Raw genomic sequence first — 15,644 nt, 5'->3', positions numbered from 1 at the left:
GATAGGTTAGGTCAGGTGGTGTTTTTAGCTTCGTTGCCCTCACAGTATCGTCAATATGGTCTAGTCACATTGTGGTCACGCTCCGTTGACAGATCATCTAGAACTCACCAGCTATATAGGTAAACATGCTGGAGACTAGTAAAGCAGAAGCAGACTTGGGTGACAGTAATCACGAAGTCAGCTGTGCTAACAGGTAAGGAACCAAGATGTCAATCATCTGCATGTAATTTGTTTCCTAAATCCTTCTATTCTGTCCCTTCCCACCTCCAATGGTGGGATTCAGCTATATATATATCTGACAGGTAAGTTTCATGAACAAAATGTTATTGTCATGATACAATAAAGTTTGTTCATACTTACCTGGCAGATATATATAATTAAGTACCCACCCACCTCCCCTCAGGGGACAGTGGTATGAAAAATCTGAATAGAAAATGGGAATGGTTCCTGATATCCGCCTCCCAGCGGCGGGAATGGGTACTAACCACCTGGCCGCCCACTGCGTGTGCCGGGAGTTCTGAAATTCTGTCGGACTTCGGAGAATACAGCTATATATATATCTGCCAGGTAAGTATGAACAAACTTTATTGCATCATGACAATAACATTTTTTTATAAAAAGGTAACGAAGATTGATCGTTTAATGATCCCTATAGTGCAGAATATTCCTAATCATTACATTCATAATTGTGACTATGTGTAGTCATAGGTTGCTGGAATATTACACCATTCTTTCAGTAATGGTAACTGCCAAAAAATCAAGACTAGTTAAAACTGTTAAATCTATATATTTATTACTTAATAGATTCACTCTCAATTATTTTGCTGAAGGAAGACCAGAACTCATATGCAGATGCCAGCTGCCTATGATTTTTTTCCATTGTAGGTTACTGGAGACTTGAGCAGCCATGGTCATTTATATTAGTAAGTCTAAGGGGATGCAGATTTCTCCAGAAGACAAATAATTGTAGCTACCTCAAAGTCCAAGCCTGTGCTAATATACACTAAGTTTATAAAAAGTATGAAGGCCACAGAGTTGAAAACAATGTAGCATTGCAGAAATACTGCTTTTCTGCAAGTGGAATGTTTCATTCATACCTACCCAAACTGCAATTACCAAGTACAAGCAGTCTATAGTAAATAGTTTTTTACTGTACACATGTATGCAATGTATATTGTACTGTATAATGAATATACTAATCTAAGATGACCTAGGATGATTAGGGGTGTATTTCTGTTTGAAATTATATTAAATTGTTTTAGTATGATAATTTAAGGTATATTTTTGTTTGAACTATCAAATTAAGCATGAAATGTTAAAATAGACAGTTATAAGCACTTTAATTTTAGGGGTACTGGGTATTTGGCATTTTTAGAGGGGATTTTTGCATTTCCGCAGTAAGGTCTGGAACTTATTCCTGCATAAAGTTGGGGATCACTGTACATATAATTTTTTTCCTTTTTCCTTTTATCCAAATTAAAGTATGTACTAAAGTATCATTTTAATTAATAGAGATTTTTATTCCAAGATATACTCGTCATTTTCCTAAATTTGAATTTGACCTCTACATGCCACAAAGGCAGCTTAGCTTGGATGTGAATCCATTAAGAGAACTGGCAAAGTAGCTCAAAATCTGTGTCACAAAAAAAAAAGCCATGCTTGCATCGTTACTCATTGTAAAGTGGTATGACTGGTTTTGATATGATGAAAAGTGTCTGGCACTGATTATTTCAAAAAGTTTTTTTTTTTTTTTTAGCTCTGTAGTGCTTTCAAATACTAAATAAATTGATTGAGAAAATTTTTATTTGGCAGCTCCACTTCCCACTTGCCCTTCCTCCAAACGACAAGAAGGTTTGGAAATACTGCAGCAACTTGATGAATAATTTCTTTTACAACAGGTTTAGGAGCAAGCAACGGGAGAAGTATGCTAAGGCAATGGAAAACCAGAGATTGAAAATTGGTAGTGGGAATAATATTGGAGGTCTTACTGCTCACCCGTCCAAAAGATTGCAGGCAATAACTTTAGAACTGACAAAGTAAGTTTAGTAAAGCTTTTTGTTCAATGCAAAATTGTTGAATAATAATTACACTTTGCATAGAACATAATTACATTATCCGTATTCACATTGTTAGTGATCATTAGAGTTTTTCTGGTAATCATTGAACCTGTAGTTAATCCTTTTTATCACTAGAGTCGAGGAGCAAAGAAATAAAGAATTGATTCTATTTTCTTTATTTTCTTTAGTGCACTCTTCCCTTATTAGGTACAGTAGCTATAGTCTCAGCTTGTTATGCATTAATATGTATTGATGATTTTTTGTATTGGTCTGTTCTCAATTTGGGGACTGGGGGCTTTAGTTCTTATTCTGTCTGGATAAAGTTTGAGTTTTGCATTCTACAAGTGAGAAAGCTTTGGGTTTGTATTATTCATTAAGGGTATCTGAGATCTATCTCCATATTTAATACAATTTTTCCGTGGAAAAAAAAAAATTTACCCACCTGAATAATTTAATAATTATGTTACTTTCAGGAACACTGAGAAAACAGAGTCACTGTTTTCTCTCTTGATACCAGATATTGAACTAAGCAAAGAAGAGAAGCAGCTGTTAAGAGATGAAGCATCCTGCGAAATGAAAGAACAAAGTTCTTCATCCGAGACTGTTAAAGCTTCATCTCCCACTTCTTCTACAGAAAAGGACAAAGCTTCAACACCTACAGGTTCCACTGAAAAAGTGCAGGAAACTAGTGGGCAATATTCTTTGGGAGTGAAACGAGAAAAAGACAATTCTCTCATTGTTGAAGAATTGCGGACATTACGCGATCACCAAAATGACCTTATAACTCAGTTAATGACAGAACTTGCTCAAATGGAAAAAGAAAACATCCACCTTAGAAGCCAGGTTAGTTATTATCATGAAGGCTTTAGGTCGTCAATCTCTTTTTGGATTTTCATAGATATACTTGTTTAATATTTTCATAGATATTCTTGTTTTCTACCTTTATTTGGTTTTCAGAAAATTGTGAATTCCTAGTTTTTAATTTTTCAGTTTTAGACTGACATGAACCCATTTGGCATCGTATTGCAGTCTAGAGGAAGATTGTATTTGAGACGTATTAAGGTTGGCAGCTCTGTTTTCACTTATTGTCTAGCAGCAGTAATTGGTTATACCAGTGTCTTGTCATTGTTACTAGTCTTTAATTTAGCAACATTGTAACTAAATGTACAAGAATTTTTTAAAAAGTAAAAAGCTGTTCTGAAGCAGTGATAATTCTAGGCCATAAAATAATGTTATTTTGTAATTTTGTTTTTATTTACAAAGTATGAATACCACTTTCAACCAAACTTACGTATTTGTTATTGTTCAGTTTTCAGTTCATAAAGTATCAAGTACTGATTACTTATTGTTAATAAGCTAGGTGTTAAGAATCTTTAGCATTTTCATTCCATAGATCTTTAATGAAACTATTGTGTATTAAATAAGATCTAATATATTCATTAAGGCCAGCTTATAAGGTTGATGTTGCTTAAACTACCAATATAATAATAATAACTTAGTGGAAGATAACCATGTTAAAATAATATTTTGTGTTATTGTTAAAGTATACACTAGCCTATCATTAAACATTGCAAAGATCTGCAACAACACCCCCCTCTTCCCTCCTGCCATATTTTCAGTTTTTACTTTGTATTATGCAATGGTAATTTTTTTTTATAATATCTATGCAGCACAGATTGGTTCTGTAGAATTTGTGAACTACATCTGCAAATGTTTTTTCAGGTTAGAGAATTGCAGAGCAAATGCGAACAGTATGAGGGAGAAAAGCGACGGATGAGGGCCATGGCTGACTCCAGTTGTTCACCATTTGTGTTTTCACCGCTGAGTGAATTCTCTCCTGACCCTCCAAGTTTCCCTGATCTGGCTCCCTTAGAGCTACCCCCTTTAGACTTCATGGACAACTGCGATAAAGAATGATAAGTAAAAAGTACAAACACTTCTACCATTGAACTTTTGAGTTGGAAAGTGATATCAGTGTAGAATCACTCAATATAGTTTTCTTCTGTCTTCCTTGACTTTTTAATATGCATGTATTAAGTCTGAATAAAAAATAACCATAACCATTCAAGTGGACACGTTAATATATTTCTGATTGTTCCATTTTCAATAAGCATATCAAAAATTTTATTTTATCTTTTATATCTTACAATGTATCGGAAATGCAGTCAATCCTTGATTATTTATGCAGTTAGATCAGTACACTACTTCTGTATAAAGCTGTTAATATTTGTGACTAAGCCTAGATATAGCAAGATATTGTTACACTATTACTTGCGTATCTATTCTATGTGATAACACTGCCATTGCCTTTACAGAAAACTAAATACTGTAACTAGTAATTAGTAAAATGAACAAGTTGAGGTACACTACTGTATTTGCAGTTATTGAAGATTCTGAATATGCTATAGTTAGATTCATATGAATAGAAATACATTAGGGATTTTTTCAGTGGGCTTTATTCCATGTCTCTCAACATTTCTGATATTTTTTGTGTCGGTTTTATTATTGGGGCTCACAATTTGGCTGTTGATAAAGTTTTATGGTATATGTAGAGAATATTACTTAAATAGATGCAGCCAGCATTTTGGATGATCGATAATGCATAGTAAAACAAGGCAATGAAGTGTTTAATTGTGATTACTGTTATGTTAAGAGTGTGTATTCTAATGTCGGGGTGGGTTCTTGGTAGAACAGTATATTCTATTTCAATATTTATGGTTGTTAGGTTTCTTGGTGCAAAAGTTACAAATTCAGTATGCCTTTAATCCTTAAAGCTCAGTATACTATATATGTATATATATATATAGTACTCGTAAAAGAAATTTGAGGAGTTTTGCATAGATTTCAATTGCAGAAACAATTTTTTTAAATTCTGGATATAAATTTCAGTTGATTTTAACCCCATTACTTAGAATGCTTTTTCATTTGTCAACAAAAAGCACTGATGAAAACTTCGGAGAGGAAGTTACTGTTGTGGGAATGTACAGTACATATAGCTACAAGACATTGGTAAGTCAGATTATCTCAGATTTCATTTGGCAAATGTATTGTTTCCCCAGGCATGATTTGTTTGGTAAAGAATTGCTTTTCAACCTTTTTCACTAAACTTTACCACTCATCCTTTATTCTTTTGTCTTTTGTTATATCATCAACTGACCATTTAACCTTTCTGTTTTATTCATCAGAATCAGAGTCATTTCAACTCTCCTCTTCTGGTGTAAGTGCCTAAATTTGCAAAGAAGCTTTTAGTGTGTTTTCATTTTACTTGGGGAGAATTTCAGGTTAAATTATATTCTCCTTTTTAGACTTTCATGTTTGGTTTCTAGGCATCTCAGGGGGTTTTAGCAGTTACTTGTTGTGTTAGTGGAGTGTAGCTAACCTAGGGTTTTTATATTAAGATGTAGAGTTTTGTGGCGAAAGAAAAACATTGTTCTTCCTTAAGTAGTTTTACTTTGGTATAATTTTTTTTTGTTTTTCACAGTTGTATAATTTACTTTGTTTCACAAGGGTTATATATCTTGCATGCTGCAAGTGTTGAGTATCACTTGAAGTTTATTTTATGTCTGACCTTACCTACTGTACCAGCAAGAATTGGTGGCACAGGTGATGTTTGTGTAGCTACGATAGGAATTGTCCTCTGTGCCTGAAAAACACACTGTAGTTGTAGACACTTGAGCAAAAGGCACCAGTTTGGCAACTATGGCCTGGGACCCTGGTGGTGGATTAGTTTACCATGAGTCATAGCAACAGGCTCTTGGTTTATTGTTCATTCCTGCTGGGAACTGACTGCTTGAAAGTTCAGATAATGAACCCTTGGGATAAACTAGGAGTTTTTGCCTTTATTCCCATGACCCTTCTGGGGAAGGTGCTGGATGAATTTTGTTGACCAGCAACATCAGTATGACATTGATAACCCTCATAGCCCTTTGGTTACTCAGTCAGGCAATTTTCATAGCAGGCCAAGCGGAACATTGGCAATATCCAAATAGCATTTTTGTATCCGTAATCAAGAGCAATAGGTTAGCTTTGTTGCAAGTTTTGAGACCAAAGGAACTGATCTTGTAAAAGCTCCCAGTGGGAACTTTCTAAAGCTCCACTTGAATCATTGGAGCAAGCCACTTTTTTTGCATCATACTGTATCTTTGCAGTGAGTCAGTTAACTTCTTGTTTAACAAACTAACTTCATTGCAGACCCTAAATATCGTTGAAAGGGGATCTTTCTACGTCATATTTTGCCATGATGTCCGTCTTAGGCTATTCTCAGGAGATTGAGGCTCTCCATAGTCCGGAGTGGTGGTACAGTGACAAAGGGGGAAGGTGATCATTTTAAAGTTGATAGAGACATGAAATAAGAGCCATTTTTTATTATATATATTAAATGTAATCAGGATAGTATTAATATGGTGTTGTTGGCATGGATTCAAAAATGGATAGATACTCATTAGGACTGGTGGGAGCAGCAGGATAAGTTGTTCCTGCATCTGGGGAGGCTTCCAGGCTCAGAATTCTTTTGTCATTCCCACAGTCCTCATCTCATTCACCCATTATGGCATCCCAGGCAACTTAAGGGTTATCTGTTTCTGTATTGCACATGGATAATACTATCTCCTGAGGATACCATTAGAAATTTGTGTGGATCAATTTTTTCCTTGCAACAGGCTTAGTGAGTAATTAAAGAGAGATATTGTAAACAAGTACTATATTCTTTTCACAATGTCTAGTGTTACTACTCAAGTGTAATTAGGCTTAAGCCAAACTCTTTCAGTCATACATTTGAAGTATTGTTAGAAATACAGGTTTCCTGTTTCTCCTCCCAGCCCCATATTAAGCGCCTCAGCGGCGTGGTTGGTATGGTATTAGCGTCCCACCTCGGTGGTTGTGGGTTTGATTCTCGGCCATTCCATTGAAGAGTGAGAGATGTGTATTTCTGGTGATAGAAGTTCACTTTCGACGTGGTTCAGAAGTCACGTAAAGCCGTTGGTCCCGTTGCTGAATAACCACCGGTTCCATGCAACGTAAAAGCACCATACAAAAAAACCCAGCCCCATATTCCCATTGTCAGATGTGCAGTGACACAGACTTGAGTTGGATTGAAAGGCGAGATCTACCTTCTGCTCCACATGTGCTAAATACTCACACATTGATAACTCCTCTTCAAAGTTTTGTCTGTGTATTTCCTTGACCTATAAAAAAGCATTATTGTTTAAGCTATGATATATAAAAATTTATTTGTAGAAGTCTCCATATTTTGAGATAAATAGCTCTCACTGCAATTTCATATGCTCTAGTATGAGAAATTTGGTTACTAGAAATGGTGATTAAATATTTTGCATAGTAGTATATAAATGATGAAAGTGGCATAAATTACAAATGCTTCTTGCCATGCTTTTTTTTTATATAATGAGTAAATAACAATAAGATTGGTTTGTGGTAAATTTGGTTAATAGTATAGAAGAATTTCAGTGCCACTGTTAAGTACGAATACATAGTGATCATAGGTGAATGGTCTTCGACCATCCTTCACCTGATCTACGCATGTGTTGCCAGATATCACAAGATTCCTTGCTTTCATCTGTTTTTTAACTAGATCCAGCTAGGCGCAAGAAATTATCCTATTGTTAAGACCTGAGGTTTGTAGCTATAAAAATACAAATTGTCTTAGAAAATTTGTCATATTACAAGTTTTAATTGTCCATGTTTTTGTGTATTTAAAAGGTCTTGGTTAGTTACTGTGTAAAGATTAGAGTACTTGTTGCTCATAAGTTTATATTGATTTACATTAAATTTTTTTTTCATGTGTTTTGTGAAGCTGATATACCCTTATCTTAGGCACATTTTTGTTTGTTTTCCAAATAGTATGTGCTGTTCAGATAGCTGTAGTTAATGCAGTATATTTAGTTTACTTTGCTTATTATTTGTAGAAGGATGCACTGTAAATTGGTGTTTTGTGCTGCTCAGCTGGAAAATTGAAGGAAATATCATGCATTTTGTTATTTGAAATTGCTTATTTTGTTTTTTTGTTGGCTGAATTACATCTTACCTGGAGGTATAATGTTCTGAGGTACTGAAGCATTGTTTGTCAAAAGATTTGAGGAGATTGTTCTTTCAATATTTTGTTGGGGTTTGCAAGTGAGGTCTTTCCTAAGTTTTGGGATTTCTTTTTATACAGAGAAAAATGTGCAATACTATATGTAAAGGCATACATCCTTAAGTCTGGTTATTTAATAATGAAACTAATAAACTGGTTTCAACTATTAATTCATGATTATCCATAGCTTTAAGAAAGGTTGTATTTCCTCAACATATGTCATCCTTCTGGTACAAATGAAATGATTACAGCAAAACTTTTCTGTCATTTAGTATTTAATGTTTTAGTATGCTGAGTTCCCGTGGCAGAGGATCAGTTGCTATACTTTGTAAGCAAGACTTTGGTCGATTGTGCTTTATGTCAGTTTCATCCAGGATGAGAAGGGTCTTCATTTGATTTTTAACCTCTTTCCTCTTTTTGTGTTGTGTAAGTTCTCAACGTTGAGATACTTTTTTTGCCTGCATTCTTTCCTCTTAGTGACAACTCTTTGATGATGATGTAATTACCTAGAGATATCAGGTGATCTGTAGTACAACACAGATTATCAACAGGTGAATATTTTTATCGAAGAGATATTTAGTCTCTCGTCAGGGAAGTTTGTTTTGACGGATTAGTGTTACTTGTCATTTGACTTTCATCCTGCCTTTGAAGAGAGATGAGATATTGCAGTAACTACCTTTTAAGTTGCAGGAACTTTTAACAAGTCATATTTTGTATAGTTGTTAAATTGGTCTTATTGCTCAGTAGTGTTTGTAGTTGACTGAGCTTTGAATCATGAAAGATATTTTAATGCAGTCTAGTTTTGAATCATGAAAGGTTACTTTAATGCAATCTAGTTTATATTTTGCACTGCACATGGTTCTGGACTGATGTTCAGTTTATCATGAAACCTCACTTTGTAAGGAATTTATTTTCTCATGTTTATTACTGCAAGATTGTTGTGTATGTGATGATGACAAAGTGCTTACATATATGCTTTTATTATATTGTCTAGAGCACTAGCCATATTAAAGGAAATGCTTCATGTGTAATTGTAGATGCTTAATGAATGACCTTTCATTTCTTTTGTAGAGGCCTTTTTATGCTCATAAGTTTTTGCTGTTTAGCTTAAGGCTAACTAAGCCAAGGTTCAGATTATTTGATCTTGATTATTGATGTTTGTGAGCTTTAAATAAATTTGGATCCAGTTTTGATAATGTAAATTCTTGTGTACATTCAACCTGAATTAGTTATCTAACCACTTTCTGATTGCCTAAACATTTGAATTCAGGTCCTATATGGGATGATTATTTGAAGGAACTACTACATATTTTTATTTTTTTATGGACACTGATTAATGGAATTTATTGAAATTTAATTTTTGAATTGTGAGTACTGCTCTGTATATTTTTAGAATGCAGTGTTCCCATTTCATAACCTTCTTTTTTTTCATTGGTCTGCATACTTTTAGGCATTTTCTTGATCTAGTGTCTAAATTTTGATGTAGATTTTTAACAAATTACAGTGCAGATAATCTTGTAGTTAATTTTTTTTTTTTTTTTTTTTTTTTTTTTTTTTTTTTTTTTTGAGATTTACAATATACACAGAGTGATAGCTGAATATTGATGAAATACGTATAATTCTTCACTTTTACTATAATTCTTCACTTTTACTAAGATGGTATGCAATAGTAGTATATAAGAATATGGGATTTAAAATATATAAGAAGTTTTACATGAAGGTCCCTATACTTTAATTGCTTACCGAAGGATACCTTACTTCCCAGTTTTGATTTAATACAATATCAAGTTTTATGAATGAAATATTGGAAGGTTTCCTATACATATCTGTACTAGAAATGCATACAAAATTATCTTTATTCTAGTTTAATTTATGATGTGTAAGGTGTAGTCTTTCATTTGGGCAGTTCCTTAGGAAGTGTGACCTAAGGTGTATATTTTTCTTATTCTCTTTATAGATAAATTGTGTATACAATAGCCTAAAATAAATTGACTTTCCATAGTCCAGTAAAGTTGATAAATTTTCAAACTACTTGATGGTATTGCATGTGCCATAACTGAGCAGCTAGATACTCTATCAAAACTTAACATAATTTATCAAAACTTAACATAATTTAAACATTCTATTTTATGTCTTCTTTTGTTAGTGGGATGTTTAGGTACTGCCACAACTGTTGCCGTTGTTCATTGTGCTGTTCATCTTTCAAAGGTCTGTTGATGACAAAGTTCAAAATTTGTGACATTATTCAGAAAACTGTTCTGAAATCTTGTGATTCTGGATAATGTTATGGAAAGGGAAAACGTGTACTATTATTCCTGACTTGTTTAAAACAATGTAATTTCTCTAAAACTATACACAACTGATTTATTTTGGTGAGGTATTTTTTAATGGCATGTGAATTTGTAACTTTTTATAATGATATTGCGGTATGGATGCATAAATAAATGTTATCACATAGGAAATTATGGTATGAAAGTCAAACTTTGAATATGATTCTACTTGATGGGTTTAGTAGTTTTAGGAATGCTGTCTGAAACTGCTGTGGCATTAATCAATACTTTTGCTGCATCTTTAGATGTATTGCAAGTTGAAATTTTTATGTTGAATCCATTTTAGAGTATATGGGTATTGATTGAATTATGTTCTAGAGCTTTTAAGCAATTTTTTTCTGTGATTTTATGGGTATTCGTAGATGTGAAAGAAATGTTTACGCAGCATGCACAATTGCAAAATTTTCGAGATGAAAACATTAATGAGTACTGTATAGTGTAATGTGCAAGCGTTTCTTTATGATGTTTTTGTGCATAAAACGGAATATAATAAGTAGGAGAATTGAGTGCATTGTGAATGAAAATATAAGGATAGATATGTTTATTGCACTGTGTGGAAAATGTGTCATTTTTGTAGTTTTATTTTTATATTTTTATTTATTTTTTTAGGTTTGTGCTTAAAAATCCAAAATTCCAATTATTTTAGAAATTTATTTCATCAAATTAATATTAGTAAATTTTTTCGAACAATGTTGTTTAGAATTTATCTATGTTGGGGACCATGTTTTTAGGCTTCAGTGCAGTTCTTGTTTGCTAAATATCAGGTCTTACAAGACTGTTCGGTATAAAGTGTACATAGGTTTGTATTTCATCTGTAGATTGAAATTGTTTGATACATTTCCATTTTTTTTTTCTCATATGATTATTAAGATTAATATACTGTAATGTATAACACTTGTTACTTTTATACTTAGGTGTTCACACATGTAAACTCAAAAAAGATGAAATAATAATTTTTGTTGTAATTTATGTATATTATTTATATCCTTGTTGCCACCCTCCCCAACTTGTCTTCTAGCACCTTGTGGAGGGGCCTCAGGGCTAGGGACCAAGGCCTTATGCTGAGGTGGGGGTGAACCATTTAGCCTTCACCTGGACCCTCCCCCACCCTACTTAGAGTGTGAATGTCCATGTTGCGAGCATAGAAGACCATGTTTGGGGTAGTCTTTAACAGCCTCCTGGATGCCATAGGGCATAGTCCTTGTTTTTCTCTTTTTTGGCTTTACTCCTTTATGGAGGGCTCTCAAGGAAAAACCTTGCAGCCTAGACTCCAGAAACCATGAAGGCCATTGAGGATTGGGCTACATAAATCAACCCTTTATCACAATCCCAAAGCCAACCTCACCCTCCACCTCCTCCCTCACAAAATATGCTACTGTCCATCATACTACTCTTAAGGTCCACAACCCTCCAACTGTCCTCTCCGCCCCTTGCCAACTTGCACAGAATTGCTACCTGTCTCCTTCCCCAACCAACCTTCCACTCGACCTCTGTACAGAGAAAAAGTATCCTTGACCTTGCCTTCCTAACCCTCCTCACCTTTCGACTTCCCTTCTACAGATGATGACTCACCTGTTATTCCTGACACTCAACCGTCCCTACTTCATACTGAAGACAGTTCATCCTCATCTAACATCCGTACCTCAACCATATCGACTATAATCTCACATGGTATATCTCATTCCCTTTAAGGGGGAATGCTGACTTCATAAGACCCCATTACAGGCAGTCTCCAGTTATTGGTGGGGGTTCTGTTCCCTGGGGGGTTGCCGAATAGCAAAAACCACCATTAACCGAAACTCGGCGATTTGTGGCGCTTATGGTGCCAATACGATTTTATATAGCTAGACAAGTACCATAAAACTGGATCAATGAAACCGGGAGACTGCCTCTATATAAAGTAAGTGCTTAAAATTTTTACCATTTATTCTTCAACTAATAATGAAATTTTTTAAATAGGGTGAAATTTTTTAAATAGAGAAATTCAGAAATTTGACTTGTAAGTTAATCTTTTTTGCATTTGAAAAAAATTATGGCATCACTTTGAAAATAGTATGTATAAAAAAATAAATTCCCTGTATGAAAATAAAGATATATAATTATGGTACTACACTGTAAAAGTTTCACTGAATTTGGTTGTCTTCTTGAGATACAAGAATTCAATTTTTAAAAACTAAGTTTTGAGAAAGCAGCAAAAAAAATTATGCTTATATTGTAATGACTATGAAACTATAACAGTTAGAAGGCTCATTTTTGCATAACAGCTATTTTGTCATAGAAATATGCCCTTAAATTTACAAAATAGCGCCTCAGTGGCGTGGTTGGTGTGGTATTAGCGTCCCACCTCGGTGGTCGCGGGTTCGATTCTCGGCCATTCCATTGAGGAGTGAGAGATGTGTATTTCTGGTGATAGAAGTTCACTCAACGTGGTTCGGAAGTCACGTAAAGCCGTTGGTCCCGTTGCTGAATAACCACTGGTTTCATGCAACGTAAATGCACCATACAAACCACTTATCACACACCAGATTCGCGCAGACTCCACCCTCACGGATTTTTCTCTGGAACATATACCCCCATTACTCGTGAAAATTTACCTATTCATGGTATTTTTCTATGAGAAATATCCACAAATTCCTGTTTTTTTTTTTTCTTATCAATTTCATCATGAAATCACATTTTGTGGTTAAACTATTAAAAAAAATGGGTATAAACATATTAAGTGGGTTTTTCTTGAGTTTTAACTCACAAAATAGGCAGTTTTAAGCATTTTAATAGGGGTTTCAAGTATTTCCAGGTTCTAGTTATGCGTTGGGGGAGGGGTGTCTGGGACCCATCTGCGTATACAGGGGGGAACTGTAATAAAGTGAATAGAAATGTGATTTCTTGATTTTGATATTTTACCAAAAATTTGCATTTATATTTTTATGTAAGTTTGCAAATTAATTTGAAATTATGGCAGTTAAAAAGCTGAGTTTTGCGCTAAAACTATTTCATCATAGTATAAGAAATACTATGCCCTGACATTTATAATATAATCAAGTGAATAGGAAAGTGATTTCTAATTTGCATTTATATGCCATCATAACTTATAAAAATGAATTTATATGCTATCAATACATTTTCTTCATAGCCTGTAAAAAATCATAATCTTTTAAAGTAAATTGTATTTTTCCTAACTAGGTATATAAACCCAAGGTCCTTACAATAGGAATTAGCTACAAGCAGCATAGCTGGGATTACGGCCTTTAAAAATTTTAACAAGGTGGTTAGGCAGTAACTACCAGTCGAAAGAGCAAGGAGTGCCCTGCCTCTGACACATTGATTGGAGTCTAAGAACTGCAAGATCAAAAGTCACACCTCTGGGCCTTTTCGAAATGAGTGTGGCATCGTAGCTCGTATGAAAAGCAGTGAAGAATATAGAGGCCAAAAAACGAGACGTTCCTTCCTTATCGCCCACATCTCCCCTCCCCTTGCTAGAGGAAGGAGGGGTCTTGCTTTTATGATTCTCATAAGAAAATAGAAAGGAAACTTGATGTGTAGGCTTACCACATCAAATGCCTGACCAGCCACTGTAAGTTCGTGTCCCCCTTACCGTAGGATAGAGTTCAAAGGTAAATTCTGAGCTACTACCTAATTACTACCGCCGAGCCCCGAAAACTAACGTTAAATTGTTAATAAGCAACCAAACTACTATAGGAAACTATTTCTCGCTAATACCCGCTGTGTCACTATTACTTACATTAACCATGAAAAATAGTAGTAGGTAATCACGAAGGAAAACAAATCTTACCTAGATCAGGCATTGTTGATAGGTAGGTAGTATCCCAGCCTCCCAGACAGATAGGTACTTGATACCTACTATTTGTTTGGGGTCCCTCTCTTCCAGCAGGGAGCAGCAACCTATCTTATTTTAGATGAAGCTGGCCTTATGCCAGCACAGGCATAGTGTCAGCAATCAATGAGGGAAATGCAATCCGAGAGGCAATGCGTCACATTTCGTGGCAGAGTAGAAGGAATTCTCCTGGACCAGAACTACTACACTCACAAATCCCGATGGTTTATGAGTTGAGTAGAGTAAAGCCGACGAGTTGTTACGAACTGTTACCTACACTTATAAAACTTTACATTTCTAAAAACACTCAATAAAAATATGTAAAGAGATAAAAAATATTATATGTATACTAGTTTACATAGTTATCCTATAATACGACTATGACGAGTTCAAATATCGAGGTAAACAAATTTGTATTTACTTTGATTTAATATTTGTTATAAAGAACGCATCGGTCCTTATAGTAGAAAATGGATGATTTTATTAGGATGCTAAACTACATTTCTCAACTTTCTACTATGCTTAAAACTACTGATAAAAAGATGATATATATATATATATATATATATATATATATATATATAATATATATATATATATATATATATATATATATATATATATATATATATATATAATATATCGAACTACAAATGTCCTTTAATATCTAATTCGCTCTACCTCGGAATTAATATATTTTCATATATGTTTAACCGAGGGGGGAATTTATTAAGCGATAATAGAATTGGCGATCGTCAGGCGAGAACCACCGCCCGTCGATCGCCAATTCTATTATCGCTTAATAAATTCCCCCTCGGTTAAACATATATGAAAATATATAATTCCGAGGCTAGAGCGAATTAGATATTAAAGGACATTTGTAGTTCGATATATGTATATGAATCACGGTAAATGTGATAGACTTATATATATATATTATATATATATATATATATATATATATATATATAATTATAGTGTGTGTGTTTGTGTGTGTGCGTAAGCGCATGTCTTTTTTTTTTTTTTTTTTTTTTTTTTGTACTCATAAGTTGATCTAGATCTGGAGACCTTAAGATTTGTGCTGAACCTGAACGGTATAAATATCCCATGAAAAGGAGGAAGAAAGGCCGAATTATATTGGCAATGAAAAACAGGCGCCGTTGATCCCACAGGGTAGTACTAACCTCCCGTAACCATTACCCAAACTTGCGTCAGACAGGAGACAGGAGTAGGGCGAATGGGTCGTATAAAGAAAAAGAAAGAAAGAAAGAAAAAAGATTAAGGGAGAGTGTTATGGTCAGTCATGGTATTTCCCTCCGAAATTGCTTCTTCAAGTA

At 34.3% G+C, this 15,644-nt stretch overlaps 1 protein-coding gene across 1 annotated transcript in view; it reads left to right on the top strand.

The window, feature by feature from the left end:
• The window catches only part of LOC135206881 (uncharacterized), a 26,637-nt gene extending 15,197 nt beyond the window's left edge, over positions 1–11,440 (top strand). Inside the window, exons 3-5 of the mRNA XM_064238360.1 lie at positions 1,813–2,036; positions 2,531–2,900; positions 3,780–11,440. Of these exons, the coding sequence (XP_064094430.1) occupies positions 1,813–2,036; positions 2,531–2,900; positions 3,780–3,974 (789 nt within the window). The 3' untranslated portion in view covers positions 3,975–11,440. The remainder of the gene's footprint in view (positions 1–1,812; positions 2,037–2,530; positions 2,901–3,779) is intronic.
• The last annotated feature ends 4,204 nt before the right edge of the window (positions 11,441–15,644 follow it).

This window comes from Macrobrachium nipponense, chromosome 31 (genome assembly GCF_015104395.2).
Source record: "Macrobrachium nipponense isolate FS-2020 chromosome 31, ASM1510439v2, whole genome shotgun sequence".
NCBI classification, from domain to species: Eukaryota; Metazoa; Arthropoda; class Malacostraca; order Decapoda; family Palaemonidae; genus Macrobrachium; species Macrobrachium nipponense.
This window is presented reverse-complemented; position numbering and strand designations above follow the sequence as displayed.